At 36.3% G+C, this 19,949-nt stretch overlaps 4 protein-coding genes across 4 annotated transcripts; all 4 read left to right on the top strand.

Annotated features, from left to right (window-relative positions):
• The first annotated feature begins 1,526 nt into the window (after positions 1-1,526).
• Positions 1,527-6,864, top strand: LOC143469449 (mitochondrial potassium channel ATP-binding subunit-like). Its single transcript, XM_076967143.1, has 13 exons — positions 1,527-1,906; positions 2,166-2,305; positions 2,491-2,655; positions 2,915-3,079; positions 3,286-3,467; positions 4,303-4,447; positions 4,694-4,811; positions 4,927-5,062; positions 5,281-5,453; positions 5,577-5,710; positions 5,910-6,132; positions 6,267-6,442; positions 6,644-6,864. Exons 1-13 carry the CDS (start codon positions 1,651-1,653, stop codon positions 6,719-6,721), a joined length of 2,091 nt encoding a protein of 696 aa, XP_076823258.1. The 5' UTR covers positions 1,527-1,650; the 3' UTR covers positions 6,722-6,864.
• A 913-nt stretch (positions 6,865-7,777) lies between these two features.
• Positions 7,778-14,226, top strand: LOC143469428 (aminopeptidase N-like). Its single transcript, XM_076967123.1, has 21 exons — positions 7,778-8,289; positions 8,427-8,773; positions 8,950-9,134; positions 9,260-9,410; positions 9,501-9,629; positions 9,741-9,867; positions 9,953-10,107; positions 10,277-10,390; positions 10,519-10,722; positions 10,890-10,955; positions 11,102-11,298; positions 11,380-11,453; positions 11,566-11,690; positions 11,880-11,935; positions 12,066-12,213; positions 12,382-12,455; positions 12,573-12,683; positions 12,854-13,021; positions 13,273-13,413; positions 13,583-13,664; positions 13,950-14,226. Exons 1-21 carry the CDS (start codon positions 8,202-8,204, stop codon positions 14,103-14,105), a joined length of 2,898 nt encoding a protein of 965 aa, XP_076823238.1. The 5' UTR covers positions 7,778-8,201; the 3' UTR covers positions 14,106-14,226.
• A 1,527-nt stretch (positions 14,227-15,753) lies between these two features.
• On the top strand, positions 15,754-17,151 carry LOC143469560 (uncharacterized). Its single transcript, XM_076967302.1, has 4 exons — positions 15,754-16,168; positions 16,361-16,502; positions 16,596-16,711; positions 16,819-17,151. The coding sequence occupies exons 1-4, from the start codon at positions 15,917-15,919 to the stop codon at positions 17,080-17,082; spliced, it is 774 nt and encodes a 257-aa protein (XP_076823417.1). The 5' UTR covers positions 15,754-15,916; the 3' UTR covers positions 17,083-17,151.
• A 566-nt stretch (positions 17,152-17,717) lies between these two features.
• On the top strand, positions 17,718-19,291 carry LOC143469561 (uncharacterized). Its single transcript, XM_076967303.1, has 4 exons — positions 17,718-18,364; positions 18,532-18,673; positions 18,791-18,906; positions 19,153-19,291. Exons 1-3 carry the CDS (start codon positions 18,113-18,115, stop codon positions 18,829-18,831), a joined length of 435 nt encoding a protein of 144 aa, XP_076823418.1. The 5' UTR covers positions 17,718-18,112; the 3' UTR covers positions 18,832-18,906; positions 19,153-19,291.
• The last annotated feature ends 658 nt before the right edge of the window (positions 19,292-19,949 follow it).

Here is a 19,949-nt window from a genome sequence, read left to right as displayed (position 1 = left end):
GTACACATGAACTCACCGGTATTCAGCAACTTGATATTAATGAGGAAAGTAATGAAAATGACGAGGACAGCGACGCGTCACTTGATTTTAACCAGTGAATTTGTGATTACTTACCAGTAATCACCCTGTATTAGTATATTTTCTAATTACCTGTATATACCGGTAAATGTGTTTGGTGTTTTTTCTTTTCATTAATAAACTTTATTTCAAAATTCTGACCAGCTAGTCGAAAAATAGAGCGCCAACCTCTAATTGAACGTCACCTCTAATAGAACGCCACTTTTAAACAAGAGTTGAAAAATAGAGCGCTATGGCGGTGAAATAGAGGTTTTACGGTATGTATTTTATGTAAATTTTGTGCAAAAAAAATTAATGTATTTCTATGCATGGCTATAGATCATTCTAGTCGATGGTAAATGTTTAAAAATCCACTTTGTGCCGGATCCCGGTTAAAAATTCAAAAATTAAATGCCTATTTTTATGTTGATGCAACATTTATTGGTATCTTGCACCAGTGAAATCATAACAATATAGACCTATTCCTGCCAAAGTATAAACCACAAAGCATTTAAGTTGTTTCATTTATTACTGACAGCCATGTCTATATTTTGTAAGTAAGTAGCCTATTGCTCTAAGTAGCCTAGCCTACTTTGAAATAAATGAATAAGTTTGTATAATCATAAAATTATAGATAAAACGTTGCTCGCGAAAGCAATCTGAGAAATACACTTAATCTTCGGAAAGAAAACTTTAATTTATTGTTACGTCATTTTTGTTATGCATAAACGCATGTTTAATAAGCGGCTGTAGAAAATTCCTTCATTCTTGCAAATTATGCGTCAGAGTAGCATTAGTGGTGGTTCCCCATAATCGAGACACCCACACTTGCAGCACAGCCTATAAAATACTTTCGTAGTAGGCCTACTGGCCTAGTAATAGCAGTAGAATACGCTTGCATAGTTTGTGAAACTCAGATTATTATAGCATACTGTCAAATAACCACCTTTACCTTGTTTAACATAAGTGAGAACCTGAAAGAGATCAGCGTGGATGTTGGAAAGTCAGGTGCATGTGTGTTCCATAATTTCCACTTAGGTTAACATGGCGAGCAGATTCCCGGAGCCTAGAGCCTTGGTTAATAAGAATTAAAAGTGTTAATGCTGAACTAAATATCGTTTCGTGCTCTGAAAAAATATTTGGTGTTTGTGAATGTTTTTTGATATATGGATTGAGCTATTTTGCGCTACGTCTATACCTTGCACAGTCCATTTCATTTGCACGGTGAAGCTTTTTTTTAATATACACAGCAACAAGTGCTGGATGGAATTAAAAATATAGACATACCCTCACCTAACTCCACTTTTGGTGAAAATATTTTTTTTCAACGTAAAATTAGTTTTAAGTTTGATAAGTATTTACCAAAAAAGCTGATTTTGAGTTTTGAGGTTTAACGGTGAAATGGTTGCTGTGATGTTTTTCTTTATTATTTAAAGTGAATTTATTTGTATTTTCTGTACTCAGGATAAGGTTATAAGTTGTACTAAACCCTAATGAAACGTTAAGCACTTTATTAGGAATATTTTCAACTCTACTAGTGGATTACTACAGACTTCTAAAGTTAACCAATCATCTCATCATTTCATAATCATAATGACTCTTTTTCTGGGATCAAGGTTATGGAGCAAGCAAGTCTTTCAACAGACACTATTAAATCCAAGTTCTCTACAAACAGTCAAACAGAGTTTTAACCAAAAATATTGCAAAGTCCAATATTTGAATTTTTCTTCCATAAAGATCTTGCATATTCGTCCGATTTTGCGAAGGATCTTCAAAAGCAATGTAATGAAGTTTGGCTTGTTAGTAAGCACATCCTTGGCAGCAGTAAATGCAGCACTCAAAAGCACAGGTGTATATCATATTAGTTGATGGTAATACAAGTTAATAAAATATTTTACTGATAATACTTTAAAGGATATTTTAGGATTTATCTTAGGTTTTAGTTAAACGCTACATATTTATCCAAAAAAATTTTTCAAACATTTATTTTTTATGAACATTTTTTTATTTGTAGTTAAACGGATTTTATTTTCTAATTGAGAAAAAAATATATATCATATATTTGTTATTTGTGTATATTGACAAAAACAAATTAATGTACTTGTTAGATGTAAAGGTCATGTGCGAAAAATTGGAAACAAATCACCATCATCACTCTAAAGTGGAGGAAAATGCTGATTTTCCATTTTATGAATTTTTCTGGAACTACTTGGTCAAAGAAATTGTGCCACTTACTCTGGCTGTTGTTGTAAGTTTATTTCTTTAAAAGTCGGTCAACTTCAAGTCGCTTTTGAAAGATGGATATAGAAACTTGCTTATACAGTAATGCAATAATACTAAACTGAAGCAACTCATTAGTATATCTGGTGTGCTTAATAGCAGTCATTGTTGATCTCGGAACAATTAAATGAACTTTCATCGGACTTTTTTTAGGCTGCCCTTGTTGGGGCTGCTATGAATATGAAGATTCCTGAAGCGTTGGGGGATTTGATAAACTCCTTGAATAAACTGACCCATTCTGAGTTTAGAAATGGGGCTGATTATTTTCAAGAATTGAAGAACCCTGTTTGGCAATTGGTTAGCTTATATATATGTCAGGTATGATATAAGTGTCATCTGACAGTGTAATTACTGTAAACCATCATTACTTGAATCTCTTTTTATTTTGTGTTGGTGTAGTTCATGTTTTTCAAGTAGAAATTTAAACCGTGATAAATTACGACATGAATATATGAATAGCCATAATGCTGTATTTTATTTGTGTCTGTTTCAATAAATTGTCATAAAACTGTCTCCAGATACGATTATACAAATGAACAAGATTTTTACCATCACTCATTTTTTCAATTGATGATAGGCTTTAACAACATTTGCATACATATCTCTCCTAAGTCATGCTGGTGAAAATATCGCCTGCAAGTTGCGTCAGGATTTATTTAGAAGTTACCTCCATCAAGACGTATGTTTTCATGACCAGCACAAAACCGGTGCATTAATTGATCGTCTCACATCTGATATTCAGGTACAGCATGGAATATTTGTACAGTTATTAGTAATATAGTTGAATCGTTTAATATTTCTGCAATGATATAAATTTGTCAAATTGTCATGTATACAGTACTACTATCATTTGGTTTCAAGTAGGATTGTTTGTTACTACGGATGCATTGTGCTGTAATATTTTTTGCTGTTTTTGAATTTGATAAATTTCTTGATGATTTTATGCAGGATTTCAAGAGTTCTTTTAAACTTTGTTTGTCGCAAGGGTTAAAAAGCACCACTCAGACATTTGGCTGCATTTATAGTCTTTATTCTACTTCACCAAAACTTACTCTAGTGCTGGCAACTACTATACCATTGCTTGTATTAGTTGGTGCATTGATTGGAGCTTCTCTACGAAAACTCTCAAAGTATGTTGATCAGTTTAAACGCATGTGTTATTAGTACCAGTGAATAATGAAGTGTAGATATAAATTCAATTATAATTCTTTTTTTGTCGCTGACATTTTCACAAAGCAGTTTAAAGTGTCGGGCAAGTCCATAAACAAGTTGATCTTAAATCAAAGAGTAGTTTTCAGTAAATATACTAGTGTAAGAATCTGTACTAATAGGTAGTGGTTAAGCAGTTGTTGCCATAAATAAGTGGCAAAAAAATGCAAACTCATCACTTAATTATGACGAAGATGGCGGTTCTTATTATGTCATAATAAAAGAAACAATAGGGATGATTCAGATATTTGGATCAAATATGAATAGAATGTTTCCTGTGACAGACAAGTAAAGGGTAATAGGTATAATTATAACATATTTATGTGTATAACAGGAACTTTTTGCGTTAAATAAACCTAAACTAGCTTACCGTTGGTGTTTAAACTGGTTAGTCAGTTAGTGCAAATACTAACCTACAGTACAATTCAGTATTGACTGTTGGCTCTAGCCTACTCAGGTACTGGTAACTGCGGTATAAGCAAGAATGCTTTGCCAGTTAATGTACTGTTATCTGTGATATTCCTATGCTGAAAATAAACATTACCTGCTACTAATCACCTATCTATGGGGATATATTCCATCCAAAATGACAGTTACAATTTTGGCAATAACTACTTAACCAATATTATATTACTGTATTGAAAATCTTTTAACCAGTTTGTTTACTGATAACTACTCTTTGATTTAAGACCAACTTGTTTTTGGACTTGCCTCTCACTTTAAACTTTTTTACGTTCCAGTTATTTTTTTTTCTAGGCTTGCACAAAAGCATGCAGCTGACGCCACAGCAAAGGCAAATGAAGTTGTGGCCAACTTCCGAACTGTTAGAGCTTTTGCAAATGAACCATTGGAAGAGAGAAATTACAATAACATAACAACACAGTCCTGTCATATTAACCAGGTACTGGAAAGTTGAAGTTTTTTTACTGCAGAAGTAAAACAAATACATGTTATATATTTTTATATTAATTACAAGTGTAATTACAGTAACATTACCAATAGTTAATAATTGATTAGTAATATTACAGTAACGACCAATTACAGTAATATTAAATTTTATACAGAATTTTACAATACCGTAGATCAGTGTTTGGGTAACGTAGTTTTTTGTCTTTTTATAATGAACAATTTTCCTTTTCTGTGATAGTATTTAGGAATAGGAATTGGTGCATTCCAAGGCCTGACTAACGTTGCACTGAATGGAATTGTACTTGGAGTCATATATGCCGGTGGTTACTTGGTGATGACGGAAGAAATAAACCCAGGTATAGTTTACATTTGCTCGTAGTAACTACTAAGCTACACATCGTCTATTTGTATGTAGAGTTTATGAAGATTGCAAAACTAACCCTAATGTGAAGAGGTATGAATCTTTTATAGGACAGTTGATGTCTTTCCTTGTCTCCTCGCAAATGATCCAAAGATCTCTGTCGTCACTTTCAATTTTATTCGGCACCGCTGTGCGAGGCGTCACTGCTGGTGCAAGAGTATTTGAATATATTCTTGCTGAACCCGAGTAAGTGAGATAGTGACTTGTATTTTGCGTGCATTTTAGTATTTGAATTTTAAGAAACGTTCTTGTGCATGCAGATGATGCAGTTTGTAACCGAAACAAAAAAACTAGTATCCTACCTTCTGCATAGAATATAGAAATTTATATACTATAAATTCTATAGTGGAAAATTCTGGAAAATAGAAACTCTATATAGATGTATTTCTATATCTGTCATCCAGCCATCACATATCCAGCGGTCGCAAAATTCCTTATCATTCTCTGTTGGGTCACCTAAAGTTTGACAACGTCCACTTCAAATATCCACAGCGGCCTGACCACGAAGTGTTGAAAGGTGTCAACCTGGACATCAAACCCTGCAGGACCGTGGCCCTGTGCGGCTTGTCAGGAGCCGGTAAAGTCCCCTGACAGTGTGTACTGTATTGTAAAACGGACTTTGAAAGGTTACAGACAGTACATACGATTTACACAATTGCTTCTATCATTAAACTTCAATTGTTCTAATTTTGACGTAAAGGTAAGTCCACTGTTGCTAGCCTGGTGGAAAGATTTTACGATCCGGTTTCGGGAAGTATAACTTTGGATGGGATCGATCTCAAAGATCTTGATGCGTCTTGGCTTCGCGGTAGTACGATTGGTTTCATAAATCAGGTAAACAATCTTTTTTTCTTAAACCAAATCTCAGCCCTTTCGCAGTGAGAATGTTTCTGAAGTTTTCGTCTTAACTTAGTTCTGGTAAAACAGGGAATTTCGTCTCGTTTCGTCGAAATTCATCTGAGTTTTTCAGCAAAAGCGCCTTTTCACAATCGAAATCAGTTATTAACATTATTAACAAATGCTTTACTCACAGGAACCGGTGCTCTTTTCGGGCACGATTGAGGAAAACATAAGATACGGACAACCCGATGCACCACAAAGGGACGTCGAAGAAGCAGCGAGACTGGCAAATGCCGATTCTTTCATACGCGCCTTTCCGCGTGGATATGGAACCGTCGTCGGCGAAAGGGGGGTTGCTTTATCAGGCGGACAAAAGCAAAGGATCGCTATAGCCCGCGCCCTACTGAAAAATCCAAGTACGCAAACCTGCCATTCGGCAAACGCAGAATACTCATGCATTAGAATGTCCTGAAATGCGTTCTTTACGTCCCAAAGCCATCTCTGACGGTTTTTATTAATTTGGTCATTTTCCATGAACTTTTTTTATCAGGTATCTTGATACTGGATGAAGCCACCAGCGCGCTTGATGCGGAATCGGAACGTCTTGTACAGGACGCGCTTGATCACGTCATGGCTGGTCGAACCACCCTCATTATAGCGCACAGACTCAGCACCATACGTAATGCTGACGTCATCGCCGTTATGAAAGACGGCAAAGTTGTAGAGGTGCGTGAGCTAATGCTAACATCAGTGTATATCACTGCGGATGTTCTTCATAGTTTTTGTGCGTTTTTCAAGCTTAAAGCTTTGTCTTGTAAAGCTGCATCAGTAACGTGTCAAGTGGCAGAGTAAAATATTATGTTTTGAGTCCATGTGACATTTGGTCGCTGCTGTAAAAGAAATTGTAAGAAACCTGAACGTTTCTAGGTCGGGAGCCACCACCAGCTAAAGAAATTGAATGGGATTTACGCAGAGTTGATAAAGCTCCAGGATAACAATGAATAGCGTCATCTATTGTTGTCTTTTTACGCGACATTACGCTGTATTTTTTTTTTTTTTTAATACGCAAGTTTTAACTTAATTAGGAAAATTTTATGTGTTTAACCAATATTTTACCAATTTCTGGCATAAAGTATTTAAGCTCTCTTCTTGTCGTGTTATTATATTAAGTAATATTCTAATGTCTTTTTGTTTAAAAATCATTTTGCTGATCTTGTTCAAGCGGACCTTTAGTCTGACTGTGATCATGTTTTTGCCCATGCGATTAGCAAAAGAAGTATCTGTATGTTTTAACTTTCTTTTAGACCTACATTAAATCTGATAATTACAAATGAACAGACACTAACCGAAATCAAAACATTTTCATCAAACTTGCAGCACGAAAATAAACTTAAGTTAGGATTTCACTTTTACATGAGATACACAGATTCCTCATCTCGGACTGACAGTGGCGCTCTCTACCGTAACGAATCTAAAAACCAAATGTCGAAAAAGTCGAATCCATTTTTCATACCATTTTCGAATTTCCCTTCGAAACGGCGAGCGTGCAACATGTTTAAATAGCAAAAATTTAAAACAAAGTCTCTTTAACGTTTTTTACTGCAGATGTGGTAAAACACTGCCATTGCATATAGAACACACGGATAAACTCTCATAAAGCAGTTAAATTCTTTGCATTGGCAATAAACGTTGTTTAGTCTTAAGTAGATGTCGAATTTGGTCCACGTGATCTACATATATTGGAGATGGTGAAACCCGCTTAATGTGAACGCTCGTGGAGCGACCACCAGGAACAGAATCTAGTTGTCATCCACTTGTGTAAACGCAGCGTTATTTAGTTCGCTGCTTTTCACATGTCAGCATGCGATTAACTAATATTTGCTTGGTCATTTTGTTGAAACAATGTACTGCCTTTCCTACCTGGAAATTGTTTTTAAGATTTCAAGCAGAGTTAATAATTGAAACTGGTTAATGAATAATTGTGGAAATAGTATGCAGGTAAAAAGTTTACCACATAGACCGGAAAATGCAAAAGTAAAACATTGCGCTAGGACTAGTCTATAGAGATTAATGCAATAGTATGTTTCCTGAAAAGCTTTCAGCTCTGATGTACATAGCAATTAGACTGCACATGGTTGCAGTCGTCTATCAGCGATACTAGTTATGCACATGTGTAGGCTATATCGCAGATGGCATAACTAACAAAGCGTGATGTTAGCGAAGCCTAGGCAGCTGAAATATTCCCATAAGAGATATGACGCACATGAATGTGTTACAGTATAGGCCTAGTAGCTGTGTAGGTTTCACTTTCTCGACCTAGACAGCTACGAGAGGGAAAGGTGAGGATGATAAGTTCCACATTATCCAGGTTTGAGCATAAAACTGCACCTTTATTTTTTGAAGTGCTGAAAACTGGTAATTTAATTACTTCTAACGGCGAAGCTGGCCCCATTTTTTTTCTGTAACGAGCAGGGTTACCACAAGAATGTCAAAAGACGACTCCACTAAAGGCAAAATTGTTCTAAGCAAAAGGGCAGCCTTTGCCATAGGCGTCTTGGTTATACTAGTCATAGGTATGAGCATGTTTTAATATTTGTAAAACAGTTGTAATCATATCAACTAGTCCGCAATCTTAAATACCGAGTAATTTCAATCAATTTCTAAGTCCTGTTAGTGAGAAAATGTTTTACGGTTTGCTGTTATCTTATAGTTGCCGTGGGTTTGCTGGCCGGTCTACTCGGTAAACCTGCTCCTGAAAAGTGTACGGTGGTGTCTGATACAACAGCTCCAAACCCCAGTAAATCTACGACTCCTAATACTCCGGCCGAAACATCGGGTTCTCCTGACCAACCTTGGGCTAACATCCGTCTTCCATCGTCACTTATACCGTATCATTATACGGTTGATCTGCAACCTGATCTCAAACCGGACGACGAAGGACTTCACTGGTTTAATGGCAACAGCACCGCTTATTTCAGTGTGGCTCAGAGCACCAACTTTATCGTCATTCACAGTTTCAAGCTAAACTATACCAGTGTGTCAGCTGCCAACACTGAGGTACGCTGTAGTAGAAAGCTTTAAATGTAAGCTGCTACCCTTCCGTCTTTTAAATATTATAACAGTAATACTGTATAATCAATTGACAATGGTTGTGGGGTTAGTTTAACTGCGACAATCCTAACAGTAAAGTCTGTTTGCAATTGACAGATACCGTACTTTTATTGTTGAGTTAGGGTCTGGCTGTCAGCATTGTGACTTACTGGACTTACGATCCCAATGAGTATTTGGTGGTTGAAGTGGACAAACCATTGTCTGTTGGAGAAAATTACACTCTGAGCACAGTCTTTTTGGGACCACTTGCCAATGACTTGAGAGGATTATACTTAAGCAGATACGCCGGTACCGACAGAAAAGAAATGTGAGCAAAAAGATACATAAGCAAAAAGTAGTCAGCACTTTTATTATTTTGTTTTTTTTTTACTTAAAATAAATGGTTTTTAGAAATTTGTTGTTAGATGAAATTCGTTTCTTTAAATTTCTCAGACCAATTGCGGTGTCACAGATGCAGCCCACGGACGCCCGAAAGTCCTTTCCCTGTTTTGACGAACCCGGTTTAAAAGCAACATTTTCTATTTCATTATGGCATGAACCACCGTATTACGCCCTTTCGAATATGCCTGCTTTATCTACAGATGTAATACAGATGTAATGTAATACAGATGAAGTAATACATATGCGCGAAAGTGCGTGATAACAGTAATCATGCTGCCGTCTTTGTGTGTAGCTGGTTTACGGAAGCTGGTATAGAACAAGATTTGAAACCACTTTTCCCATGAGTACCTATCTTTTGGGATTTGTTGTTTGCGATTTCAATTACACTGAAGCCTATACATCCTCTGAGCCCAAGATACAGGTATTTATTACTTTACTGATATCCTAAGACCTAAGTAACCTAGCTATATTGCCACAGTACAAGCAAAATGTTGGTAAGTTGTTAAATCACAAACCTTAACTGTATTCTCAGACTCGTATTTATGCCCGTCCCGAGTCGGTCTCTTTGGGAAACGTGGACTACGCGCGCAATGCTACTCCTTACATTCTAGACTATTACGCCGAGTATTTTAACGTCTCTTATCCTTTGCCAAAATCAGGTGAAAAAATGGATTGAAGCTTTTGATATTACAAAATAGTATTTTATCTATTGCGATTTGATCATAAATAGTTTTCTTACTTTAGATCAAATGGCCATTCCTGACTTTGCTCTCGGTGGTATGGAGAACTGGGGTTTGGTGATGTATCGCGAGACTGCTCTGCTCTTCGACCCTGATATCAATTCTATTCGGAACAAACAAAGAGTGCTTGCAGTAATTGCCCACGAGCTAAGCCACCAGGTATACAGCAGATTAGGCCTATATGCTGCATACGTTGCTTGTCATGTATTGATGATCGTTTGTTATACTTAACAACTTTAAATTTATCCTATACGAAGAAAGGTAATCTGTCAGAAAAACGATCTTTGTGACGGCGTGTTTGGTATAAAATGTTGCTTTATCAATGCAGTGGTTCGGAAACTTGATTAGTCCACTTTGGTGGGACGAAGTTTGGTTGAATGAAGGGTTTGCTTCATACGTAGAGTATCTTGGCCAAGACAAAGTTGATCCGGAATTTAGAGTGGTTGGTGCTTTAAAACCTGGCTATGCATTTTCGACGCAAAACTTTATACTTTTTCTGAATAAATTACTGACTCTTAAGATAAGCCAGTGCTTTTTTAGTATTTACCAGGGCCAGAATTGCTTTTCCAGATGGACCAATATATATTGCTGGACATGCACACAGCATTTACAGTGGACGCTTTGGTTACTTCGAGACCGATTGTAGCCGAAAACGTAAACACTCCTTCCGATATCAACGCTTTGTTTGATGACATTAGCTACGAAAAGGCGGGTTGTATAATTCGAATGATAAACCGTATGACCGGAGAAGTAGCTTTTAGACTTGGGCTTAAGGTAGGCTTGGTGTCTTTAAACCAAAGTTAAACTTCTAAGATGAGTTCTTTTTTTTCTATTTAACTATACAAAGTTTTGATAACGTGGAAGTTGTAAGTTGTATGATAATTTGATAACAATTCTTGATAATGTGAGACGATTTTGTTCATATTTTTCCCTTTTGATAGCAATACTTGGAAGAGTATGCCTATGGTTCTGTAACCCACGAATTGCTGTTTAAATATTGGGAAAAGGTACAAAGCGTTTTAGAAAAAATATAACAGTGGCCTTGCAATAAATTAGTATTTCGTTAGGCTTTTGGTTGGCAAATGCAAAGCTTCCAGTCTTCAAGCACAAAATCAAATGTTTATAATAAGCAAATAAAGTATAATACGTGCAGGCAGTGGAGGAAATTGGTGGGCCCGGGAATCCACCTGGTGGATTTGCAGAAGCTATGAATACCTGGGTGCTGCAAATGGGTTACCCGGTGATCAACGTTAGACAAGACCCTGACAATCCTAAAAACATGAAATTAAGCCAGGAACGTTTCCTACTGGACCCAGAAGCAGACATTACTAAGCCTGACAGTCCTTATGGGTGAGACAATTTTTTAATAACTTTGTCTGTAAAAATATTTTAACCCTATCTTTATACACTTTACGGTGCATAATTTTCTAGATATGAATGGGTTGTGCCTTTCTGGTTTACTAACGAACTTGGAGAGAATCTGCAGTGGATTCTTGGTGGCGGCGGTAAATATTTTTTCGGAAGATATTACAAATAAGAAAACTTAAATTTACATCAAATGCCAAAGCATACAATTTACAAAAATTTTATTTAAACAACTTTGCTTGGCTATTGTAGAAATTACTGTTAACATGGGCGGAGATTACATTATTGGAAACTCAGGAGCATTTGGATATTACAGAGTTAATTACGATTCCAATATCTGGGGTCGGATAACTAATGTCTTAAACACGGACTATGAGGTAAAATTAAATTAAAAACCATCTTCGGTAACCACGTTTTAAATAACAAATTGAAAAAAACAAAACAATATAAGCTATCTATATACAAAGAAGGTATATTCTACTAAGCCCTACAGTACCAAAACACAAAAATAGCTTTGTTATTTTATATTGGAGATAATTCAATCCTGAAACATTTCATTTTTACAGAAAATTAATGTTAAAAATAGAGCCCAGCTGATTGATGACGCATTTAATTTGGCCAGGTGCGGAAGAGTTTTATAATTACTTTTTCAAATTGTGTAAAATTGTTGTGTATTTCCTTCCTGTTGTCGAAAAATGTGGTAAGTCAGCATAATTTCTTCAAGTTCTGATTTAACGTGGTTTATATTTTAGAGCAAAGAGGCTTGACTACGAGACGGCATTAGATTTGACGCCCTTCCTACGAAACGACTTGGACTACATAACCTGGGAAAGTGCTTTAGAAGCTTTGTCGTATTTTGACGACATGTTGGGTCGTTCAAAAGCTTATGGCGTTTATTCAGTAAGTTCTACACTGACGTGATCATACGATGATGATCCTATGATCACATGATCATCATGTATATATTATATAAGTCAGCTGTACATGTTATAACGTCGTCGGGCCATTGATGCAAAGTTTAGTCAAGAAGTGAAGACCGCTAGAAACATAGTGCTTCGTATTATACAGGACTATCTGCTGTACCTGATCCAGCCGTTGTATGACAACGTAACTTGGACAGATACCGGCAACTATTTACACAAGTAAGTGTGGAAAGTGTGAAGAGTTTTAGCAGCCAAAACGCTCTAATGACTGGCATTAGTCCGTTAACGTTATATATGTTTTTAGCGGCAGTGAATTAACTTAAATACTTTTTCTAGATACCAACGCGTAAACGCCATATCCACTGCGTGCAGTTACGGCAACGAAGACTGTATTTCCAAGGCAGCGTCCCAATTCCAACTGTTCAGAACTGCTGCTGAAATAAACCCGTCAGTGGTTGTTTGTGTATTTTAAGTTTAATCTATGATTGAAGAAATATTTGTAATTAGGCCTACTGCTTTCGTATAATAACGTATAAATAATGTCAATAGTAATCTACAAATAGTAGTAAATGTTAACTGTAGTTAATGTTAATGTTTACTTTTAATTATTTGAATAGGATTTCATCCAACCTACGCAGCACCGTGTATTGCTCGGGAATTTCCAACGGCGATTCAAACGATTGGGACTTTTTGTGGCAAAAATACTTGAACGAAAGTAACTCGCAGGAGAAAGCAGCTCTTGAGTATGGGCTCACTTGCGTGAGAACCCCATGGATAATCCAACGGTTAGGTTACTGTCAATGATACCTCATTTTTAATAGAAAAGGAAGTTGGTATCCTCATGTTTTACACGAAAATATGCTGTCACTTGCACAGGTTTCCTGGAGGTTCGAAACTTCTGGACTAGAGTCCTGATAAAAGTAACAAGTATAGGTCTTTTTATAATCTACCGATTAGATAGGTTTTCAAAGTTTCAAGTCGTCGGCACACACCAGGCATTGCCAAATCAAGAAAAGTGAACCCTTAACATTTTCAGTTTGTTGGAATTCACCATTAATGACGATTACGTTAAGAAGCAAGACGCTACCGGAATATTTCAGGATCTTTGTCGAAATGAATACGCGCGTGATCAAACTTGGGACTTTATAAGAAAAGAATGGGACTTTATCTTTCAAACGTGAGTATATGGTTAACCCTCGCAGCTGAATTGGTTTGAAATTCATACGTGTTTTGCTTCTGTACATTTTTTGGTCGGAACGCTGATAAAGTGTACTGCATATGTTCTCATCAGGTGAATCTGAATGTGAATGTGAATCAAGTGTGCTGAATATGTTCTATTTTCACAGATATGGAATTGGTCTGTCCTCCTTCAATGGATTAATTGAAAGTTGTACGTCACATTTCTCAACTGAATTTGAGCTCGCGGAGGTTGTTTTTATAATGAATTTCAGTTCACTCGTAACATATGTCTTTTAATTATTTTTGGTCATGGAGTTGTTACATGATAAGACTCATGACCAACTTGACCAACTTCACTTCAAAAATTTTCATCTGTTGTTTACAATGAATATGTTGATCGTCAGAAACTTTCCAAAATATCTTTGATAGTTATTAAAAAACTTTTATAGAAACGTTTACAAGACTGTTTGCATCACATGGCTTGCCTTTAACAAAGGGTATTTATTCATTTTTTTTTCATTCTCTTTAATATAGCTTAAAGCTTTCAAAGAAAATAACTTGGAAATACTCGGCTCTGGACTTACTGCGGTCAACCAAGCTCTGGAGAGAACAAACACAAACATCAAATGGAAGGCTGATAACGAAGATGTCATCTTCAAGTGGTTGACTGAAACTGTGACAAACGTTTGATCGTTGTTCTTGAACGGAACATTTATTCAAACTTTCATTAACCTCAGATTAATTTCAACAGTTTGTATTTGTCATGTGAGGTGTGTATTAATTGGAACCAGTATTAAATATTTCCGTAATATTACGTAAGTTTCATTAGACTAGGGCTACCATAAGTCCTCTTTTAGGAGGATAGTCCTCCTTTTTAGCATTTTGCGCTTTCTTGCTTATATTTTCAACAGAATTATATGTTTATGTGACTTTTCGGCATGAGGCCTAAGTCAAGTGAAATGACTTTTCAGCGACAGCATGAGGTCTAATCATTTTTCTTATCATTTTTTTAATTTAGACAAACATAAAATCTAAATAAAGCTAAGCAATAATGCCAAAAAATAACACTGTGTTTTCTGATGAACTGCGGCAGAAGTATCCTTGTTTCAGAAAAGGACGTAATGATTTTGAAGCTGAATGCATTACTTGTGCATATGCGTATAATTATCCAAAAACATGTGATAAATTCTTTAAACGTAAAACTTTATTTGCATTGTACTTGCTGGAGAAATTGTCCTCTTTCATAGCGATGAAACTATGGTAGAAAATATGGTAGGCCTACATTAGACACCGGTGGTTAAAATTTGAGCTTTGTGTTTATTTCTGCGTTGATTGCGTCACCGCCGGGAACGAATATGCACCAACGTTTATGAATCCAATATAGTTCAAATGCATGAACAAAATAAGAAGAGGTAGGCGATTAATAGGCTATACAACAAGCATTTCTTTCATTGCCAAAACAATTTGCAACACGCGAGCCACTCGTAATAGAATTTGGGTAAGTTACCCACTAATTTACAATACATAGCGTTGACCTGAAGAAATCGCTCTACAGGAATTTCCGTATTAAGAATACACACAACGATTTTTATTACTAAATTAAACGTTTTTCGTTCGTTGCAGCCTTTTTCAACAGTGTAGAAAAAATAACTTAGGTTAATAGCTGTATGTGTTTTTTTTTTATTAGAGTTAAATAGTTCGGTTAAAAAGTTCACATTTTATGAACAGTATATAGTTAGAATAGAGTTGTGTGTTAGGTAATCTAGCTTCAACTTGAAAGTGAAAAACTGCTTAGTGCTTATGGTACCGTAAGCTTGTAATCTGACAAAAAACCATCAAAATCTGACAACAATTTTATCCATACTTGCCAAACGTCACTACTTAGTTTTCGCCATCAATGTGTTTATAATTTAAAATGTGACTGACTAGATTTGTTTACCTGAACCAAAAAGATTTGATCGGATCCGATGCGTGACGCTGAATGCAATGACTTCTTCTTGTACTTTGACACTTTATCCTACAACTAGTCATCGTTCTCTACTGTTTATTTAATAAAAACATTAAATTTCAATTTTTTGATTTCTAACACATTTCTTAAAAGTCATTTTAAACATATGATATCTATATGATAGCTCAAGATATCATGCATGAATAGTTGTGGTCACAACTTCACAAGCGACGACCGCAAAAAATTGAAATCGTATTATCCACTGCTCGCACTCCCCAAGATCCACGCACGAATATAGCACCAGACTGACAACGAGTAAATAATTAACTAAGCCTAAGGCCCTATACTGTACATAAGGTTATGTTTAAGTTATTTGGGCGGGTACGCGATTGAAATATAAAACTATAGTACCCGTGCGAAGCGACAACGGTTTTATTATTCTGGGCTTGTATAATCTGTAGATAAAAGCTGAATATAGATTAATATATAAAAGTTACTTGCAAATACATTTAAGTAACAGCTCTCTCAGTGAGATAGAGAATTTGCACACACCATGAAGGTTATAATGGCTGGGTATTCGAAAACCGGCACAAAGTCGATGTTCACTGCCCTCAAAAGATTGGGATATAATGTTTACGATTTTATGGAACATTTCCAATACTTGGAAAAAGATTGGGAAAAGATATTTGCCGGAAACGGAACTACAGATGATTTTCGTCGAATGTACGAAAATGTAGACGCAGTCACCGACTTGCCAACTGCTTATTTTTGGGAAGAACTGCATAAAGCGTTTCCAAATGCGAAGGTTTTCTATGATCCAAATTATAATTAATTGAAGATTAATATATTTAATTATCGTGATTCAAAAATAAGCATATAGAAAGTTGTGATAAATAAAGAACAAAGAGTAAAATGTTTCGTATAATAGAGTTCTAATTAAATTGGTTTCTATAGGTTTGAAATGGGTTTGAAAAAACAGATTGCATTTTGACACCAGATTATCTTAACAATGCGAGAAAGTGAAGATCGATGGATTGAGAGCATGATAAAGCAGATGAAAGTACTGCAACATCCTCTTGCATTGATGTTTTATCTCTCACCAACTTATCATAGAATGTTACGTTTCATGGACAACTGCGGTGGGTCGAATCAATTAAAGCTGGAACAAGTGTAGTCTATAATTGAAGAATAAGAATATTTAATTACAACACTAGAGTGGTTAATTTTTTCAGGAATAGTAGCTCTCGGGCAAGTCTGGAGCAAAGCGTGTCGACCGATTTGGCCGCACGAAATTAACAAAATGGTGATGACAATGTCCTACCGTCGTCACAACGATTACATCCTGAAGGTGAGCAACTGTGAAAGTGAAGGTTGGAATTGTTTCACAAATTCAACTTGTATTACAGGATAATGTCCTTTTACAATTGCTACTATAGCTGATAACGTTTATCCCAGAATGCTCCGAAAGACAAGTTGTTGGTGTTCAGTGTCAAGCAAGGCTGGGCGCCACTGTGTGATTTTCTCGGTGTCGAGATTCCTTCCGAGCCGTTCCCGCACGAGAACATTGGCGGCAAGAAAGTTGTTGAACTAGAAGAAACGCATGAAACTTTTAAACGGGTCAACCGTGAGGTCAGGGCGTCTCTACTGCTGCTTGGTTTGTTGGGAGGGTGCAGCTGCTATTTTGCCTTACGTGGCAAGATAACACAATTCTGGTCTTGAGAAATGAGGTGTTGGATGAGCAGAAACAATTAACATAGTTATTTCTATTTAATAAAATCTTAACAATCGTCGAGTACAAGTTGGGTGAATTGATAATTTCGGATTATATATCTGCAAAGTTTGCTTTAATGAGTGACTTAACAGCTGCGTAAACAACTCTAAGCATCAGAAAAGAAGCCAAGAGGTTCCCAAATGCGAGTAACACCACTTATCAAATCTTGGTGTTAGTCTTCCTTTTAAGCGTTCAGTGATTGTTTTAAAATTGTTAAAGCTTTTTACTAACTTTTAATGCTTGCAAATTGTGTTTCAACATGAATTGTATAGCAACATTAGTTATTGAATATTTGTTTCCTTTGAACAACCCATGACTCGCGACGTAACCGTCACAAGCTTTCAAAAGAAATCTATGAATGTTGAATAAGCACTTAGAGAAATAAAACTTGCAGAACTTTGAACTGCATATATAACTACGCCTAATATATATTAAAAAGTTCACAAAGCAAACGAATTATCATCAGTGGCAATAAATGTTAATACGATTTACAGACAAAACAAAAAACGTGCAATATAACGTCATCGCTTTCGTAGACTTCTCACAACAAATCAAATTTAAGCCTTACAATTCTTACGCCGAAGGCAATAAGAAAACTGCAATATGTCGAATTAAACAGCATGTTTGCTATGACGAAAATGCTGACTGAACTTAGGACTACTTGAGTAAAAAGAGAGCTGACGTTGGGTTTATGACGATTACATCGAATTTATAAATTGCTGAAGGTGGTAAATTAATCATTAACTTCGTATAGTGGCATTTCATCGAGCATTTTATTGCTGGCAGTAGTTCAACTTTTAGTCCTGAAGGCCACACATGCAAAGAATTGTGTAGTAAGGTTTCTGATTACGTGGTTTGGACTGTTCTAGAGTTGGAATTTCAAGGGGACACGCTTTTTGATAAAAGGAAAACATTTGGTATACCAGTGGGCATCAAACATTTATTTTCATTAGAAATTCAAAAACAGTCAAAAGCAAAATGAAAGTAATAGTAGCAGGATTGTCCAAAACTGGTACAAAATCTATGGCCGATGCTCTGCGAATGCTAGGCTACAGCGTGTACGATTACATGGAAAATTATGAATACTTGCATAAGGACTGGGAAAAGATATTTGCCGGAGATGGAACCACGGATGATTTTCGTCGAATGTACAAAGACGTTGATGCGATTACTGACACACCGGCAGCATATTTCTGGGATGAAATTCACAAAGCATTTCCAGATGCTAAGGTTCGAGCCACCCAATATATTTCCACTTCATGGTGTTACTGTTTAATTTTTAGTTGTGCAGTGAGTAAATTGTTTGTGGTTTACATTGAGCTGTGTCTTCTTATAGAATAGATAAAGGTTTCGTAAGGTGTCGTTGAATACCTGCATTTTTAACTTGTTTTGTAAAGATTATTCTCACAATGAGAGACAATGAAGAGCGTTGGTTTAAAAGCTTGAAGGTTCAGGGAGACCAAGTCCGCGATGCGTTGAATCCACTTTGGTATTTGTCACCAACCTATCAGAGCTTTCGTTCATACACAAATAACAACGGTAGGGTCAACGGTCAAACGCTAAACTAAACGCTTTGTAACGCGACCCTGCGGGTACATTTGCATAACATCTATCCTATATATTCTTATCTCATTATCATGTATTGTATATTTGCAGGTTTAGCTGCATATGGAACACCATGGTACGAAACTATGTAGCCAATCAACAGGATCAAAACAAACGAAATGTACTATCGCAAAGCTTATAGATGTCACAACGCTTATGTGTTGCAGGTACCATTGACCTTCTTACTGATAACGGACATGACGTTTTCCACCATCACGAATGTATCTGTCCACGTCATGTGTAAATGTTGGTAATTTGCGGCATCCAGTATTTGTCAGCGTTGCAAATCTGGTTCTTGTGCATTGCTTTCTTTGGCTAATTTATATAGAATTACCTAAATATGGCCTACATACGTACTTTGTTATGTAAGATTGTTGAATGAGTGCTATTTTATGTGTTGTGCGTATACACAGACGGCGCCGAAGGACAAGCTTCTTGTATACAACGTTAAGCAGGGATGGGAACCTTTGTGTAAATTTCTTGAAGTTAAAACCCCTTCCGAGCCTTTTCCTCACATTAATGCCGGAGGGAAAATGGTTGCTGATCTTTATCGTCTTCATCCCACTTTTATCCGTGCACGCCGGGAAATAATGATCGCATTGGCAATCATAGGAGTGCTAGTATCATGCTTTTGTTATAGCTTTTATGCATTGTTCTTGTCCTAATTTGATGAGATATTGACATGTAATTATTTGAAATACGCATAAAGGCATGCCAATTAATTTTCGGACAAACTCCGCCACAAAACTGGGGACCGTCGGTAAAAGTCGTCACATGTCCAAAAACTTGTATTATACAATGTACCATTCGACCGCACTAACGTATACAAAATGTGTCCGTGCTAACGTGTATCAAACAGTGTATTGTACACAAGTTTCTGGCTGTAAAGTTCATTTCCGTAAATCACAGGCATTCTACATTGACTTCTCTAGAAATAGCCTGCGATGAAAACAGTAAGCCGTTACCAATTAAATTTTTAAGTTCAACCGTTGAAAATGGAGGTAGCCTATAAATTGCTTGCGTATAAAAAGGTCTGACAGGCTGACACCTTACAGTGACAGGCTGACTCTTACAGTGACAATTTGAAAAATTGTTACAGTTAACTGACAAAGAAAGTTTACAGTAGGCTATGTCAGTTTTGACGATGGCATTTGAACGTTTTTGAAATTAAATTTAAGTGTACAGTTCAATCATTAACTTATTAAATTAC

The sequence above is a fragment of the Clavelina lepadiformis genome, chromosome 8, assembly GCF_947623445.1.
Source record: "Clavelina lepadiformis chromosome 8, kaClaLepa1.1, whole genome shotgun sequence".
Classification (NCBI taxonomy): domain Eukaryota; kingdom Metazoa; phylum Chordata; class Ascidiacea; order Aplousobranchia; family Clavelinidae; genus Clavelina; species Clavelina lepadiformis.
This window is presented reverse-complemented; position numbering and strand designations above follow the sequence as displayed.

Excerpts from the sequence above, each read along its gene's own strand:
- LOC143469428 (XM_076967123.1), top strand. The coding sequence starts at position 8,202 with ATGTCAAAAGACGACTCCACTAAAGGCAAAATTGTTCTAAGCAAAAGG. Across the intron at positions 11,454-11,565 it reads GTGGATTCTTGGTGGCGGCG|AAATTACTGTTAACATGGGC; the intron begins GTAAATATTTTT and ends TGGCTATTGTAG. Across the intron at positions 12,214-12,381 it reads AAGCTTATGGCGTTTATTCA|GACTATCTGCTGTACCTGAT; the intron begins GTAAGTTCTACA and ends CGTATTATACAG.
- LOC143469449 (XM_076967143.1), top strand. The coding sequence starts at position 1,651 with ATGACTCTTTTTCTGGGATCAAGGTTATGGAGCAAGCAAGTCTTTCAA. Across the intron at positions 3,468-4,302 it reads TCTCTACGAAAACTCTCAAA|GCTTGCACAAAAGCATGCAG; the intron begins GTATGTTGATCA and ends TTTTTTTTCTAG. Across the intron at positions 6,443-6,643 it reads AAGACGGCAAAGTTGTAGAG|GTCGGGAGCCACCACCAGCT; the intron begins GTGCGTGAGCTA and ends GAACGTTTCTAG.
- LOC143469561 (XM_076967303.1), top strand. The coding sequence starts at position 18,113 with ATGAAAGTAATAGTAGCAGGATTGTCCAAAACTGGTACAAAATCTATG. Across the intron at positions 18,365-18,531 it reads AAGCATTTCCAGATGCTAAG|ATTATTCTCACAATGAGAGA; the intron begins GTTCGAGCCACC and ends TGTTTTGTAAAG. Across the intron at positions 18,674-18,790 it reads TTCATACACAAATAACAACG|GTTTAGCTGCATATGGAACA; the intron begins GTAGGGTCAACG and ends GTATATTTGCAG.
- LOC143469560 (XM_076967302.1), top strand. The coding sequence starts at position 15,917 with ATGAAGGTTATAATGGCTGGGTATTCGAAAACCGGCACAAAGTCGATG. Across the intron at positions 16,503-16,595 it reads ACGTTTCATGGACAACTGCG|GAATAGTAGCTCTCGGGCAA; the intron begins GTGGGTCGAATC and ends TAATTTTTTCAG. Across the intron at positions 16,712-16,818 it reads ACAACGATTACATCCTGAAG|AATGCTCCGAAAGACAAGTT; the intron begins GTGAGCAACTGT and ends CGTTTATCCCAG.